The following is a 17,919-nucleotide window of genomic DNA, read 5'->3' on the forward strand; positions in this document are numbered from 1 at the left end:
CTTAAATCTTCTTTAACCTAGATACCCTAGATTTCCCTCTTACATCACACTCTTCTAGATGCCCTCAAGTTTGTCAGTGTCCTTCCAAAAAATGTGATGGCCACAAGTGAACACTTAACTCCAGGTCCAGTGGAATAATCAGCATTGTGCTCATGTTAATTTAATCTCAAGAGAAATTTACTCTTTTTTGGCATCCACATCACAGTGTTGACTCATTAAATCAAAGAGTACACTGAGGCTGCTCAATCTTTTTTTTTTTCCCTTAATTTGTTATAAAATTAGTAACCATTCATCACCTGAAGCTTTTTCCACATAAATTATTTAGCCTTGCTACTTCGGTATTGTTTGTGTTCATTCATTTTTAAGTGAAGATTTGGATTTTATATTTATGATTTTTATATTTTGTTATAAGGCCCATCATTCCAGCTTGGCAGAGTCTTTATTTTATTAATTTATTTATTTATTTTCCCTGAGGCTGGGGTTAAGTGACTTGCCCAGGGTCACACAGCTAGGAATGTTAAGTGTCTGAGAACACATTTGAACTCGGGTCCTCCTGAATTCAAGGCTGATGCTCTATCCACTGCGCCACCTAGCTGCCCCTTGGCAGAGTCTTTATAAACCTAAAACACCATATAAATATGAGTTATGATTAGTTTGTGATCCTATTTATTTTTTGTCCAACATGTTAGCTATCCTGCCCTAATTTCATCTTCAGATTTAATAATCAATCCAGCTCTGCCTTTAGCAAATTATAGAAAAAATTGTTGAACAAAAAGAACTAACAATAACCTTGAAGTACTTCATGAAAAGTCTCCTTCCTGGTTAATACCCATCAATCAAATAACTACTTTTAGGTGGATTTGCAAATGATTAAACAACTGGAATTTATCCATGCTCATCCAGCCCATATCTGTCCACCTTGTCTACAAGGATATTGTGAAAGACTTTGCCAGATGTCTTTTTAGTGTACAAGTAGTGTATGTCTATGGCATTTCCATGCTCTAGAAGTCTAGTAACCCTGTCCAAAAAAGGAAGTGAGTCAATAAACATTTATCAAATTATATGTCAGACATGGAGGATACAAATACCACAAGAAAGGCTTGCTTGAGCCTTAAAGGAAGCTAGGGTTCCCAAAAGGTAAGGAGCCAAACATCCAAACATGATGGATCCTTGCTCCCAGGAGCCAGAAGAGACTGAACATCCTATGTGGGTGTAATGGAAAAGCAGTCAGGATGTTTTGTTTTTCCTATTTTCAAGGTGGTAGTGGTCTAGTAATAGTATAATAATAGTCAAACACAGGAGTTTATAGTTTACGTGAGAGGCAAAAAGATCCAAAAAAAATCTTTTAACAAAGAGAGACATGTTCCCACCTGAGCTTTTAGTTGGGCAGTTGGTGGTGAATTGAAGTGGGGAGACGTGGGATTGGGAGGTAAGAAATGAGGAGAGGTTAAAATAGGGTCTGGCCTTATAAATGGAGAAAGTTAAGTGAATGCAGTGGAAAGAACCTATAAGACTTAATAACATATAAATAATGTAATAATGCAGAATAGGGAAGAATTAAAGGTGATTGAAGTTAGGAACCCTGAGTGAGTGGAAGAAGGACACTGCTCTACTTCAGTAGAGATTGGGAAGTTAGAAGATAGGGGTAGGTTTGAGGAAAAATAGAATGAGTTGCATTTTGGACATAGTGAATTTGAGATGACTATAAGACATCCAGGTCCAGATGGCCAGCAGACATGTGCAGCTCTGATCGGGGAGGTTAGGAGAAGTGAGGCTTTGTAGATTTGGGGAAGTCATTTGCATAGAGGTAATCCTTAATCCATCAAAGCTGATGCAGTCACCTAGCAAGAGTGAAGTAGGAGAAAAAAAGAGAAGGCCCAGGATGGAGCTCCATGTCATGCATAGTGACCAGGACACGAATGAGAAATCCTGCAGAGGAAGTGGAGATGTCTCAAACTGACTGGAACACCTTGTAGACAAGGTGGACAGATATGGGCTAGATGAGCATGGATAAATTCCAGTTGTTTAATCATTTGCAAATCCACCTAAAAGTAGTTATTTGATTGATGGGTATTAACCTGGAAGGAGACTTTTCATGAAGTACTTCAAGGCTATTGTTAGTTCTTTTTGTTCAACAATTTTTTTCTATAATTACACACACTTAGGAAGGTAGGAATACCACGGAGGAGATGACCAACCAGGGATCAGAAAGGAAGAGCATTGAGAAGTAGCTGTAGGAAGTGAAATTCGTTTAGTATGAGTTTTCCTTGATGAGCCCATACTACCTATTAGGGAGCACTGCTTTCCCTTTTGAGGAATCTTAAACTTCCTGTATAAAAAAATATGTTCTAGAATTTTGTCACAAATGAATTAAGAAAAGGTAATAAGCATTTACATAGTACATACTATATACCAGGCACTTTGTACAAATATTACCCCATTTGATCCTCACAACAATCCTGTAAGATTATCCCCATTTGTATAGTTAAGAAAACTGAGGCAGATAGATGTTAAGTACTGGTAAGTTTCTGAGGCCAGATTTCAGTTCAAATTCTCCTGAGTCCAGGCTAAGCACTTTATCTACTGCATCACTAGCTGTTTCTAATAGATTGGCTTTCCTTTTCTTTTTGAAAATTAGGACGTTGCCCTTCTTTAAGTGTATGACATTTTCCCCAAGACTTTATGTTTTGTTTTTCGAACATCTGTGATGGCACTTTAGCATTTTCAGCCCTGTTGTGTTTTTATTTTATAATTCCCAGTCTAAAGTTTATTATCAGATGAAACACCCCATCTATCTGATCTGAGACTCTTTGGTCTTCCTTCTAGTCTCACCATGGTTCCCTCTAAAAGCTCTTTTTATTGTTTTTAGTATTTATTACAAACTTCAGCTTATTCTTTTAATTTTTAGTGTTCTTTGGTTATATTCTTTCAGGACTATCTGAATGGGTTGGTGAGTTCCCTGTGCAACCTCATTGGTCTTTTTAGATAGTTCTTCCTTTTCTTCATCATTGAATTCAATTTTTTGGTGTAGCTTCTTGTTGATTTAAGAACAGAATTCTTACTTTGCATGATTTTGCCATTAATGATCCCTTCTTGATTACCTAAGTTAGTGGATGGGAATATTAGTAATCACAGTAATCTCCTGTGTTTCTGAGCCCTAGAAAGAGAACAAGTTGTGACAGATGAGATGAGATTAAACTGAGAAAAGACTGATAGGTGTAGATGATTTCTCTGGTCCACCTATGATGCCAGAGCTTTGACCCAGACTGAAACTCAAGTAAATAAAAACTGGTAATATTGAATTAAGAGTATTAGGTAAATCAAGTAGTGCTTCCCAACATAAGGTCAAAGTTGTAGTAGTTTGCAAAACACTTTGTATTTATTATTTCATTTGATTCTTAACAAGCATGTCACAGATTATCTTAATTATCCCCATTTTACAGAGGAGGAGGCTCTGGCTCAAAGAAGTCAAGGCATTGATCATGGTCATAGAACAAGCAAGTGCAAGGGTAGAAATGTGAGCAGAGGTGTTTACTGACTCCAAGTTTCCTACACTCCGGGGCATTCCATAGTGACTATCCAGGAAAGAGGGAGTTGAGTGCTGGGCATCCCCAGAGCATCCAGAGACAGCAGAGGAGGAGGGAGAGAACCTACCTTAAAAAGTCTTTAAATGTCAAGGATTATTGAGAATTAGCTTTTTTGAGGGTTATCCTTCTCTTGATGGCTCCACAAGTGTAAAAGGCTTCACAGAGTTCTGTGAGAATGTGATATCCAACTGAAGTGAACAGTATTCCAGTCTAGAAATGAATTTTCAAAATTTATCCTATTTAATTCACCTGAGATACTTGATTATTTTTCCATGTACTTTTTACATTTTCTTGCTAAGAAATACCAAGAACTCGAGGTGTTGAATTAAGCCAATTGCCACCATTTCTTTTCTGCAGAGAACCTCTCATCTGATTCAGCACTCTCTAACCCAAGTGCCCTGAATTCTCCAGGGCAGGGGATCGAGGGTTTGAACCGCAGGAGGAAGAAACGCACCAGCATAGAGACCAACATTCGTGTGGCCTTAGAGAAGAGTTTCCTGGAGGTTGGTTTTTTACTTTGCAAGCAGGCAGATGCATCTGAATGTTAGTCATAAAAATCATTAGTTTATTCAGGAGTGAATTTTGAGCCTCTGCTTTGTACAAAGCATTACATTTGATGTAGACATAAAAAGACAAAATCAGACATCTTCCTCAGCCTTAAGGGGATAGTCATGGTGGGGAAAGGAGTTGAGTTAGCAGAGAACTATAATTTTTTAAAAACACCTGTATTTAAATTCCATAATGTCATGCTGTGGGAACCAGAGGAATGAGAAGGAATAGCTGGTTCAGGACATCAATGTAGCTTTCTAGAGGCTATGACTTTTGAGCTGGGTTTTGGAGATGGGTGAGTTTTTTGATAGTAGGATTAGGGATGACAGCATTCAGCATGAAGGCAGCAGCATGAACAGGAATGTATTAATAAGAAATTAATGGCATATGTGCAGAGTAATGACATATCCAGTTTGCCTTGAACAAACTATAGTTAGAAGAGTTTTCTATCCTCACCATCTCCCTTCACTTATAGCAGATAAATTGGCTTTCTACTTCAGTAATTCTTTCCACATAATTTCTACTTTTTCTCTGTGAAGATCCCCATGGCAAGTGGGGATCCCACCCTGTAGTTGAAATACAAAGAAGCTTTCCTCCTACTAGTTAAGATTTACTCCTTTATTCATGCTCTTGATACTATTTCCTTTTGTCTCTTTTGAGACTTTTTTTTGACTACTTAGCCCCTTTTCTTCATACATCTTTGAGCTTTCCTCCAAGTGAACTGTTTATCATCTTTCCATCAACAAGTTCAGATCTTTAAAGAAAAAACCTTCCTTGTTCCTTCTACCTTGTGTACCTACTATCCCATCTTGTTTACTCACCCTCACTGCTTCAACTGATTGAAGAAGTTATCTATACCAAATGCTTCCTTACTGTCCTTAGGCTCCTCACTTCTTTATTATTAGGTCTTAGTTCCATCATTCTAGATGTATATATATTCAGGGAAGATTCGTATAGCTGGTGTAAGAGCTACTTAGCCCTTTTCAGGACTGCTTTCCATCTTTGGTATCCATCTGATCTACCTAACTTTTACCTGTGGTTCCAAGAAGCTATATAGTATGCAGAGCAGCCACATCCTGGTAAACCATTTCAGCAGATGAGCTAAACGAGTTTGAGGGTAACCAAGGGGTCTCAAACCCTATAGGGAGTTAGGAATTATCTATCTCAAGTAGGTGAAGACTTCCTCTGGAATGGAAGATAAAAACTCTTTCTTCTGATCGCCATGAAAGCAAATGCTGTGGAGTGCTTAAAGCTTGAAGATACCAAGATTACCTGTTGCATCACCAGTAATCTGTACTGTGACCGGACAGTGATAACTCTGAAAGAGAAAGTGAGGTCGACAATTTTGTGGAATTCTTCCTCACTTAAATCCAATTTATAAATTCTAGGAGCTCTAGTCATGGCCATGCACAGTTGGCCCAGGCCATATGATTGTGTTCTCACTAGAAGCATTATTAGGATTTGGCAGCCCTTTGGGTGTCTGAGCAGCCTTAAAAGGACTTGTATTGCTCACTTGTGGGTATGAGTAGGGGCTAGAAAAGGTGCCCTAAAAATTGTCTGTTTACTCAGCCCTGACTTGATTACCACAGCAAGTGAAGATCCCACCCTATATTTGAAACACCAAAAAAAATACAAAAACTTTGTGAAACTTGAATCCATTTCTTTTTGGTAAATGAAACGTGTGCACGCTCATAGATAATACAAAATCCAGTAGACCTGAAAGATTAAACAGCTCTTGTTGCAAGAGTACTCAAGAGGTATCGCATTCAATTAGCAGCCTTGAGTGAAACAAGGCTGACAAATGAAGATTACTGAAGTCAGAGCTGGTTACATGTTTTCTAGAGTGACTGCAATGAAAGGGAGCATTGTGAAGCTGGTGTAGGTCTTGCAATTAAAACCAATCTAGTAAACAAGCTTGAATACTTTCCAAGAGGGTGGAGCGATAGGCTCTTGACAATGTGATTGCCACTTGCAGGAAAACACTGCAACACCATCAACAATGCCTATGCTCCCAATTGAGCATATCCCAATGACTATCCTAATGAGGTCAAAGAAAAATTTTATGAAGTCCTGGAGACCTTTATCATCACTGTGTCAAAATAAGATAAGCTTCTAATTCTGAGTGACTTAAATGCAGGAATGGGCTCAGACTACCAGACATGGCAGGTAGTCTATGGGGCGAATGGAGTTGGAAACAGCAACAGCAATGGTCTTTTACTACTGAAGACTTGTGCATCATGAACACTGTATTCCATTTACCTAAATACAATAAAACTGTACCCCCACAGCCAATATTGACATTTAATAGACTCTGTCATTGTAAGGAGAAGAGACAGACAGGATGTAAGGATGATGCAATGTGTGGTGCAGGGTGTTGAATTGATCATAGACTATCCTCTCCAAGCTCAATTTTCTCATTCAACAAAAAAAGCAACCAAAAAGCACAAAGACTTTCAGAAGAATTAATGTCAACAGATGAGAGTGCTTCTCTCAGAGAACAAGTCAATATGATATTACTAACTTGGAGGGTAAGTTGAACTAATACACAGTTGGCAACAATGGAGCAGAAAAGAAGTGGGCAACTTTTAGGGATTGGGTGTACAGCACTGCATCTGCTCATCTGGGTCGGAACACTCACAAACATCAAGCCTGGTTTGACAAAAATGATTGAGAAATTCAGAAGCTTCTAAATGAAAGAATGAGAACTTCACAGGATATACCAGCAGGATAGATCATTTCTAAGAAGGTAGCATTCAACTCCTGCAAAAGTACAATCACAATTTGAAGAGATGCAGGATTCTTGGCTCAGTAAGAAGGCAGATGATAGTTTTATGCTGTTAGTAACAATCCAAAGCATTTTTATATACACTATAGGCTGTTTATGTCCCAAAGACCTAGGGCATCTCTGATGGCTCCACTCTGAGTGGTGATAAGGACATGATTCTTGATCCTAGAGAGATAAATTGAACACTTCATAGTGTTTTTACCAGACCATCATCAGTCAGTGCTGAAGTTATTGACCATTTATCTCAGATGGAAATCAGTCTCTCCTCTGACTAAAGTTCTAACTGAAGAAAAGACTTTGAATTTGATTAGTTTCCTTTTGTGTGGTAAAGCACTGGGTACTGATGCTACTCCAGCTAATATTTATAAGGTAGGGGGTCTATTGCTCATATAAAAGCTGACTGAAATTTTCTGGATTATATAGTTAGAAGAGGTTATGCCCCAGGAGTTCAAGGATGCCTCTGTTGTCCATCTCTGTAAAAGAAAAGAGAATAGATTGTTCTGCAGTAATCATGATGGGAGGAGTCTCTTTCTTAGTCATTGCTGGCAGGATTCTTGCCTGAGTCCTCCTCAATATTAGGCTGAGCCTAATGAGAGCCAGTGTAGCTTCAGAAGGGGCTGAGGAATAGTCATTATGGTGTATGCTGTCCTACAACTGCAGAAGAAATGCCAAAAGCAGAAGAGAGCCCTGTAGACAACATCTGTTGATCTGACCAAGGCCTTTGAAACTGTCAGTCATGAGGGCTTATGGGAAATTATGTCAAAACTTGGTTGCCCAGAAAAGTTCATCAGTTCATGATGTTCACAATGCATTGCCTGAATTCTTGACAGTGGACGTTGCTCTCATCCTTTCTCATTTACCAGTGGAGGGAAATGAGACTGTGTACTTGCTTTCCTCATGCTTTTAATGATGTTTTCAGCCATATTGTATTGTTTCCATGTTAATTGTCTTAAGAAAATTCTGAGGAACACTTGGCAAGTTAAGATACCAAAATTGAGGTCCTTTCTCAAGCTAAATTTCCAAGCTTTCCAACTCTACTTTTCCAACTCTGTTGGGCTGGCCACATGTTCAAATGACAAATGTATGCTTGCTAAAAAGACTATTTTGTGGAAAACTCATTCAGGACAAGCATTCATGTGGTCAGAAAAAAATGATACAAGGACACTCTCAAGATCTCTCTTAAGAACTTTAGAATTGATTGCACAATATGGAACACAGGAGTGCCCAGCATAGCTATGGGTTCTCATCAGAAAAGATGCTGTAATCTGTGAGCAAAGCAAAATTGAAGTTGCACAAAAGTGTGAGATGCTCAAAATTAGAGACACTACCCCAGATGTTCATATGGATTATTTGTGTTTGACCTGAGGCAGAGCATTCCAAGCTTATATTAGTCTGATCAGCCACAGTTGGACACACTGTAACTTAACTCTAATATAGTAGTGTTATTTTAGTCCTCTTTGAGAAAGAGCAACAACAGCTAGCCATCTCATGTCACCATTGTCTTGCTAATTAGTAAATCCAAGGGCCTTCTTCTCCAGTCCTCATCCTCCTTTCCCTCTTTGCTGGTTTGATGTAGTTGACTTGCTACTGGACATTTTCTCTTTCTTTACACTAGAGAGTACTGCATTCTCCTTCTCACTGTTTGCTTTCTAGTTACTTTTTTGTCTCTTCTCTCTCTTCCTGACATATTAATGTGGTTGTTTCTCCTTAGCCCTCTCTCTTTCTTTTCCTTAGCAATCTTATTCACTCTTTTGGCTTCATAAACTGCCTCTATATGCAGAAAATACATAAATCTATATCTAAGCCCTGACTATTATCCTTCAGTGCATACTCTGACCAGCAACACAAATTCATCAAATTCTAATCCATACTGAACCTTCTTCAGATTTCAGTATTTCTGCCAGATTTACCACTGTCCACCCGTTCTGCCTCGCTCACAGTCTTAGAATTACTTTTACTCATCACTCACATTGAGTCAATTCCAAATCCTTTCAATTTCCACCTACCAACCAAATCTCACTCATTTCTCCATTTCATTGACAAGTCCTCTAATATTGTCTTTTTATAGTACCAATCTTTCCATTTCCCATGTCTCCCCTTCCTAATCCATCCTTTCAGAATAATTTTCATTTCAAATAAATCTGATGTTACCACTTTTCTGCTCACTAATCTATTGCTTTACTGAGTAAGATTTAGCCTGTCGTGGGGCTGAAGTTCAAGGTCCTCCACAATCTGTCATACCATCTATTCTTAAAATCTTATGCACATATTTAGTACTGTAGCCAAACTGATGTGTTCTGTCTTTAGAACACACCATCTTGTACCCTTCTGCCTTTTTGTCTTTAATCATGTCATTAGTGTCTGTTCCTTGAGTCGCCTTCCATACTATCAGCGATTTAGAGAAGTGTCTACACCAAGCACATGAAGACTTTCCCTAGCAGAATGGGCACATGAGAATAATTTGTTCCTGTGGTGTGAAAGATAGTGCCATGAGCACTTCAAGCTTGGCCACACATTGAATCACTCACTGCATCTCGAGCCACCACCAGTGGTCTTGATTTTTGTCTTGTCACTTCAATGACTCTGGAAGAGCTCATGAGGGTGATGATTATATAATTCTGCTTCACTTAAACACAATTCACACCCAAGTCAAGGCATCATTGTCATTGGTCTTCTTTGAAGATAAAGGATAAATTGCAGTCCCTTGCCCAAACCTAATGAATTACTGCACATCCTTTGAAGCCCAAATCAGATGCCACTTATTCTTCCAGGAGGCTCTCACCTAAACAGCAGACAAAAAGTCCATAAAGGACTCCCCTTTGGTCTTCATGTAGTAACTTCCTAATCAATTTCTAATTCATTGTTATCATGTGTTAACCAAATCTTACCTAAACTTAATTTAGTACCAATGAATATACAGTGCTCTTCATTTAATTCCTAAGAAGTTCAGACTTAATTTATTCAGTAAGGAGCCTTTAAATTAAATTTTTGGCAGGATAATGTCATGATCAGAACTGTAATTTCAATGTTATTTTGACTTTTAAATTTTTTATTGTTTTCTTACTACTATTCCATCATAACCCTCATAATTTCTTATAGAGCCTAAAAATAAAATAGATTTAATTATATAAATATTGGAGGAGTATTCTTATAGTTTCTAGTTTCTTATTTTTAATTTCATATCTATAAGAAAATGCACACTCATTTAAAAGGGAGAAAAGCATTGATTATAAAAATAATCTTTGTCCTTTGCTCTCTTTTTTGTTCATCAAGTACTGTCATGATGTGTGGTTTAAAAAGTCATTTCCTTCTTTTCCAAAATTCTTCATTTAAGAATCAAAAGCCTACCTCGGAAGAAATCACCATGATTGCTGATCAACTAAAAATGGAAAAGGAGGTGATCCGTGTTTGGTTTTGTAATCGCCGCCAGAAGGAGAAAAGGATTAATCCACCCAGTAGTGGTGGGACCAGCAGCTCACCTATAAAAGCAATTTTTCCCAGCCCAACCTCATTGGTAAGAATCAAGAAAAAGGTGCAATACACTTTTGACATTACATTAGTGAACCTTAAAGTTCTAAATGTCATTTAATGGGTTTTTTAATATTGTTATTTGTATATCAGTCATCATTTAAGTGTTACCAAGTGTGTTTATATGTACAACTGCTGCTAAATATCAAGGAACAGACCACATATTTTATATGTTATTCTTTCTGATATATCTAATTGAAAAGTAAATCGCTTTCCTCCTTCCCTATTTTTTATTAGTTCCACTATTCTCTTTTCTTATTTTAGTCATTTGATCATCTGAATTAAGAAATTAATTTTTTGTGTGATTCCAAAGTTCTAACAAAACATTATTGCTTCTTAGTTGTGCTAGGTAAAAGACCTATTTCCCAAATGAACAAGAGGTGCAAACTCTTCACTTTTATTCATTTCTTAAACTAACATTAACATTGCATTGTAGAATAAGAAATTTGCATATGTATATTTTGTGTTTTCATGTGTAGATTATAACATAATGATTCCATAGCTGCTTTGCTATAAGTACCTCGGAAGCCCTGGTACTCTGAAATAATAGGAGTGTCACAAGAGTCTGTGATCCTCAACTAGTTTTTTCCTTTTTTAAAAGTACATCTTATAAATGTGGAAATATGTTTAGAAGAATTGTACATGATTAATCTATATTAGATTACTTGCTGTATAGGGGAAAGGGTTGACTAGGAGGGAGGAAGAAAAATATGGAGCACAAGATTTTGCAAGGGTGAATCCTGAGAACTATCTTTGCATGTATTTGGAAAAATAAAAAGCTATTGTTTAACAAAAAGAAAGCATTTTTTAAAAAGTACAATATAAATTCAATAGATTCCTTCTAAAGCTGCTTCTCTTGTCAGAATTCTTTCCTTTCTTTTCTTTGTGTTTTGTAAATGATCCATTAATTGTCCTCTCCTTTTTTTTTTTTTTTTACCTCTGTCATCTCTCTCTCTCTTTTCTCCTGCCCTTCTTGCTTCATAATAAATAAGGATAGACAAGTAAAGAGTGCAACAATTGGCCACTCTGAAAGCATGTATCCTATCTGCTTCTGTAGTTTAGCCCCATGTTTGCAAAGAGGTGGGAAGCATGGGCTGTCATCTGAATTTGTGATTATTAGATTGACTGATTATAGTGTTCAATAAATATTAATTAAATTAATTAAAAATTAAATTAAAATAGACATTTTTTTAATTTTAAAAATGTCATTATATGTATAGGTCATTATATGAATTGTTCTCATTCTCCTTTCACTTTGTATCAAGTTGTCAGATATGTCTTCCCAGGTTTCTCTAAATCAATCCCTTTCGTCATTTTTTAAGGCATAATAGTATTCCATTACATTCATATATCATATGCCATAATTTGTTCAGCCATTCCATGATTTATGAGAACTGCCCTAGTTTACAATTCATTGCTAAAGCAAAAAGTAAGGTTGTGATTGTGTGGCTTCTTTCCTTCTTTCTTCAGTGGCTTTTTGAAGATAGTTCCAAATTGATTTCCAAAATGACTGGGCCAATTCACAAGCCAACCACCAATGCATTTGCATGTCTGTTCTCCCATTCAACAATTATAATTTCCCTTTGTTCCTCAGCTTTAAGGATAAAGGGATAAGGTGGTATAAGATGATTTTAATTTACTTTTCTTCCAATAACGCTTTTGAGTGTAATGTGCAACCCATCATGACTTCTTAATTTCTGTAATAGAATATAGTATTATGGAAGGCTCTGCTAATATATAGTAGTTGTTTAATTATCCTGGGTCTTGAGAAATTGAGACCATTGCCATATAACAGAAAAGAATTTTTCTGAAGGTTTGAAGACTATGAAACTTGCATTTCTCTGCCTTTTTTTTCTTTTTCTTTTCTTTTTTTTTTTTTTTTTTTTTTTTTTTTTTATTTTGTAATGATTCTTTTGGGCTTAGGAAGTTCTATAAATCAAAGTCACACTAAGTTTCCATCTGTTGGTTTGATATGGATATTTTCAGACTTATACTATGATTATTATATTGAGGAGCCAATTAGCCACAAAAAATTTCATTTTGTACAGATTAATGATCTTAGGAGAAGGAACATATTGCATTTTTTAAAATAGAATTCTTTTCTGTTTATCTATTTAAAAAAAAGTCACTTGTCAATGCATTTAATTTTATTTTCTCTAAATCTTTACGTTACAATTTCAGATATTAGTGGTAATATTTGGGTTTGTAAAATCATACTTTTCCAAGTAATGCTTCATACTCAGTATTGAAAAAAAGGGGCAAATATTTTTTGTTACTGTTAATTCCATTTGAAGAGACTGAGGTACCAGTAAATTTCTTGCCCATCCACAGTTGGGCAATAAGACAGCCATAATAACAGCCTAGATCTCTCTACAGATAAGCACTCAATAAATACTTCCCGATTTGTTAGACATTTCAGTAATTGGTATCACATTTTTTACTGACTTGGAGTGGCTGAGAAACCGGAGCCTTAAATTTCTATAATTTTGTTTTTCAACCTGAGGCAATCAATGTCAAGTGAGGTTGATGTTTTGTGGAGGAGGAAAAGAGTAGCCAAAAAAAACAAAAGGCATCCATAAAACTTAGACTTTAGAAATGGAAAAATTCAAATTTACTATCATTTTTAATAGAAGTCTACCCATCATAGCAAAAGTTCAAATAGCTGACATCAGTATTACTATTTTTCCATGATAGTTTTTATGATTATAATGTTTTATTTAAAAAAAAAAAAAAAGGCTTTCTTATTGCGATATTCTGTAACTAGAATTTGAAAAACATTTTTCGGCTTTTATATCTAAAATTCCTTCTTGAGTTGTGTTTATAAATGAAAAAGTTTAAAGTTACTAAATTACCCTGTTGCTTCCTTTCTACTCCTAGTAGCTACAGGAACATTTCCTGAGGGAGTCCTTGCTCTTAGATCATCTTTCAGGTATAAGCCCTTTGATGTTTATTTCATCTTCTCACCTCTAGGTGGCAACCACGCCCAGCCTTGTGACAAGCAGTGCGGCCACTACCCTCACGGTCAATCCTGTACTCCCTCTAACCAGCGCCGCGGTAACCAACCTCTCCATGACAGGTAAGAGGGGCACCTCTCAGGAGTGGCACAGGCACGGTGCTCCTAAGCCTACTGCAGTCAAGGACCTCGAAAAGCCCCATAGAAATTGCTCCTCTGTTCTAAGGCAAGATGGGCAGAGTGCTAAGCCTGGGACATAGAGAAGGGTAACAGCTGGCCCCAGCCCTGCAGAAATTCACCATCTAACGGGGAAAAACCTACAAACAGCTCAGCACGATCCTGCTTTCCAGAGGATCAGGGCCAAGAAGGCATTAGAACGAAGGGGAATTGGACAATCTTGTAGGAGATGGGATCTTAGCTAGAACTTGAAGGAAGTTGGGAGGTAAAAATGGGGAAGGAGAAAATTCCAGGCATGGGAGACTGCCAGAAAAGGTGCCCAGATCTGGAAATGAAGTGTTTGGTGGAAGGAACAATAAGAAAGTTAATGTCCCTGCATCACAATGTATGTGGTGAAGAAGGCACAGGGAGATAAGGTAAAAGGGGACTGGAAAGGTAGGAGGGCCCCCTTGTTATAAAAGACTTTGAATGCCAGACAGGGGATTTTATATTTGATCTTGAAAGTGACAAAGAATTGCTGGAGTTTATTGAATAGAGGAGTGACATGGTCAGATCTGCCTTTTAAGAAGATTAATATGGCAGCTAAATGGAGGTTGCACTAGAATGGGGAAAGATTTTAGTCAAGCTGACCACACAGCAGGCCATTGCAGTAGCCTGAGCAAGAAAAGGTGTTGGTGTTCTGCACCAAGGTAGCATCAGTGCCAGAGGAGAGAATCGGGCATTTTGCATAAATGTTACAAAGGTAAAAATCCACCGGCCTTGACTATAGATTGAAGGGCAAGGAAGGTGGTTATGAAAGAAAATGAAAAGTCAAGGATGGTACCTAGGTTTTGAGCCTGGAGGAGGGTCATGCTGTAGGTACTAATAGGGAAATTAAGTGTAAGGCCCTGAAACATTCACTGGCTTCAAATTACATGACATTTTATATATTTAATATTTTTTTTATTGTGCAGTGTTTGATCAAGTTATTTCACTGACTTCAGTTTAGATTAAATGATTTCTGGCACTGCTTCTATCTAAAAAATCCTATGCTTCTTTGATAAGTGGCCGTGCCATCAGTCATTCACTCATAGAGGAACTTGCCATGAGGTGGTTTTTTATGTTGCTTGATTGCTTGAGTCCAATCCACTACTCCAGCGAGGACAACACTTGACCTTCTCTGGTTTTTGTTTTATTTTTTAAAGTATCTAAAGCCTCTAATTCTTTAAACATTGGAAAATTAGTGGTTTTATATATGATCTCTGGTATGAGTAAATTCTGAAGCAGTTGTTATTCAGTCATTTCAATCATGTCCAACTCTTCATGACCACATTTGGGTTTTTCTCTACCTGAGGGTAGAAGGATTTAAGTGGGGATAGGATTTAAGTAAAGTGCCTGTTTGTTGCAACTCTTGGGCTCTAAATATTATGTTACACCTGGTGCATAATAACAATCCTGACCACCAAAAGGGTATGTCTGCAAAATAGCTAGAGGATGAGAAAGGGAGTCACAAAAGGTGTCAGCAGATGATAGTGCATCAGCTGAGCCTCTAACAGGTGGAGAGGAGTAAGAGTTCACAGATGTGGGGGAGGGGGGAAGGGCACCAATGCCAAGGCCTGGCAACATATATCCTCAATGAAGGAATAAATGGGGAATAAGCAGGCTTTTAAAACCATACTCTCCAATGGACTATCTCTTCATCCTTTCATAATTAGATGGCACAACTAAAGCACATAACTGTCTTTGTTGATTATATAATATTCAATTCTGTATACTTTGAAGGTTCTTTTCTAACCCTCTACACCCAATCTCTATGTAAATATGTAAAAATGTAGATGGTGCAGTGGGTAGAGCACCGGCCTGAAGTCAGAAGGACCTAAGATCAAATCTGGCCTCAGACACTTAATACTTCCTAGCTGTGTGATCCTGGACAAATCACTTAACCCCAATTGCCTCAGGGGGAAAAAAAAGAAGATAGGTCAGAGAATTGGTACTGTGGAGAAAAGAAGTCTCAGAGGGGATGGATCATTGTCTCCAGGCATTTGAAAGCTCATGGAAATGAAAATTGACCTGTTCTCTTTGTCCCTAGAACATAGAACTAGTGGCAACAAGTGAGTATTAGAAAAAAGAAAATTTAGACTAGATATTGAGAAGATGGAACAATAATGACAGCATGAGACAAGTATCACAGACAGTGGTCTCTAATTTATCAGAAGCAAGATTTTTAAGACTCTATTTACCGGGGGCAGCTAGGTGGCGCAGTGGATAGAGCACCAGCCTTGAATTCAGGAGGACCGGAGTTCAAATCTGGTCTCAGACATTTAACACACTTAACACTTCCTAGCTGTGTGACCCTGGGTAAGTCGCATAACCCCAAGACTATTTACCCATGTAGTGAAGGATTGCTACTTCTTCCATAAAATGTATTTTAATATCTCCATAGTGCTTGTTCTTGTTCTCCCCCCCAACCCCCAAAATTATTTTATACTCTACATTTACCTAGTTAGGTATATGTTGTTTCTACCCAATAAAATAAAACTTTATTGGGGACAGAAAATATTTCATTCTTTCTCTTTATGTTCCCAGCTCCTGGAACAGTAATTGGCACATAAAGGAGCTTATTTATTAAGAAAAGAAGGAAAACACAGAGGTTTGAACCTTTGATTATTTTCCTAATCAGGCCATATTCCACATGTGACCTTGTGCAAATCATCTAATGTGAACTTTAGTTTTCTCAAGTACAAAGGGATGAAGTTGGACCAAAGGTCTTGAATTTGCCTTCTGACTTTACCTATTCTATCAGAAGCATATTTTTAATATCTTGTTCTGTGCATTTAGCACTATACTGACACATAGTAGGCTCTTAGTGTATATTCTTGGGATACTTTTTCAAAGATATAATGCTTTTAAAAATAATCTTTTCTATGCTGAAATTTTTGTGTTGGCAGGCCAGATTTTTGGAAACTTAGGCACTACATGACATCCTGGATGGTCAGTTTCTGCAACCTGAAAAAATAATACTATTTGGGTAATCCTTTAATAGAGTAACTTGATACTACAGGAGTATCTAATTATGAATATGGAAATATGTGTAGAAGAATTGCACATACTTAGCCCATATTGGATTGTTTGATGTCTCTGGGAAGAAGTGGAGGGAAAGGAGGGAGAAAAAATTGGAATACAAGGTTTTGCAAAGAAGAATGTTGAAAACTGTCTTTGCATGTATGTAGGTAAATAATCTTTTTTTTAATGTCTAAATCTTACAAAACTAAATTTATTTTAGAAGGTTTTTATTGATATTTTTTACATAATCTGAATTTACCTTATGAGCTGCCATCCCTTATGACAAAGAATATTTTTTAAAAGAAAAGAAAAATCCAATTAATGCTTTGAAAAAATGTCCTAGGGGAAAAAAGTGTTATATGCAGTATTTTCCACTTTTGCATCCCCTCCTTTCAGCAAAGCATTGAATGAGGTATCTTCTCTCATCTCTTTTTGGGACAAGTTTGTTTATTATTTTGCAACTTTCATTCATTTTGCTGGTTCTTTCTATTTACGTAATTATAGTCATTGGGTATCTTATTTTTCTTCTGGTGCTCATTTCACTTGGTATCAATTCATGTAAGTTTCAGAATTAATTTAATTAAAGGAAGATTCACTTGGCCTTAATAGGTTTCATGCAATTGTTCTAGATGACCCTGGTTAATATTTGTAGCACAAAGATCTCCTCTCTTTTCCTCTTTTTAAACTTTGTGGCTAGTCACTGAAGTTATCAGTAGGAGGGATTTGCTTCCTCTTCCATCTCAAGATACCATTTGCTTTGTCCTTAAATAGATGCTTGTTAGGAGCTTACTGGCATTTTTACCAACTTGAAGTGTTTTGATGGGTTACTCTTCAACCTCAGAAAAATCTCATCATCATCTATCATTTCTGTTTAGATATTGGTCATTCTTACATCCCACAGTGTTCCTGGGACCCTGGTTTTATTAAAGCTCACCTGTTATGTGAAGTCAGAGTCTTAGATTTGGGAGGTTTTGTTATCTCAGGCCTAACATGCTTATTTCTGTAAAGCTCATTCTTGAGAGCTACAATGTGCTTCCTGAATGAAAAAAATATATGTCTAAATGGCCAGTTGGGACCATTTCTTAGACCAGTAGCTGTGGAAATTCGTGTTCCCATTTATTCCTTACTCCACCAAAAAAAAAGTATCTTTGGGTTAATTTTTGTTCTCTATTCATACCTCTAAAGAAATATCAGGGGTCCTAATGAAGCATTTCAGAAGGAGTGAGTTATGGGGGAGTTTTTTGGAGGCTGGGGGGATGGCTACTATGAGCCTCGTTTTTCAGGGCAGTTGCTACTCA

At 37.2% G+C, this 17,919-nt stretch overlaps 1 protein-coding gene across 6 annotated transcripts in view; it reads left to right on the forward strand.

Moving 5' to 3' along the window:
* The window catches only part of POU2F1 (POU class 2 homeobox 1), a 232,011-nt gene that overhangs the window by 195,503 nt on the left and 18,589 nt on the right, over positions 1–17,919 (forward strand). For all 6 annotated transcript variants that reach the window (XM_074266501.1, XM_074266503.1, XM_074266507.1 and 3 more), the window contains 3 exons: positions 3,945–4,090; positions 10,256–10,435; positions 13,420–13,525. In XM_074266501.1, the coding sequence (XP_074122602.1) occupies positions 3,945–4,090; positions 10,256–10,435; positions 13,420–13,525 (432 nt within the window). The remainder of the gene's footprint in view (positions 1–3,944; positions 4,091–10,255; positions 10,436–13,419; positions 13,526–17,919) is intronic.

Source organism: Sminthopsis crassicaudata, chromosome 4 (assembly GCF_048593235.1).
Source record: "Sminthopsis crassicaudata isolate SCR6 chromosome 4, ASM4859323v1, whole genome shotgun sequence".
Classification (NCBI taxonomy): domain Eukaryota; kingdom Metazoa; phylum Chordata; class Mammalia; order Dasyuromorphia; family Dasyuridae; genus Sminthopsis; species Sminthopsis crassicaudata.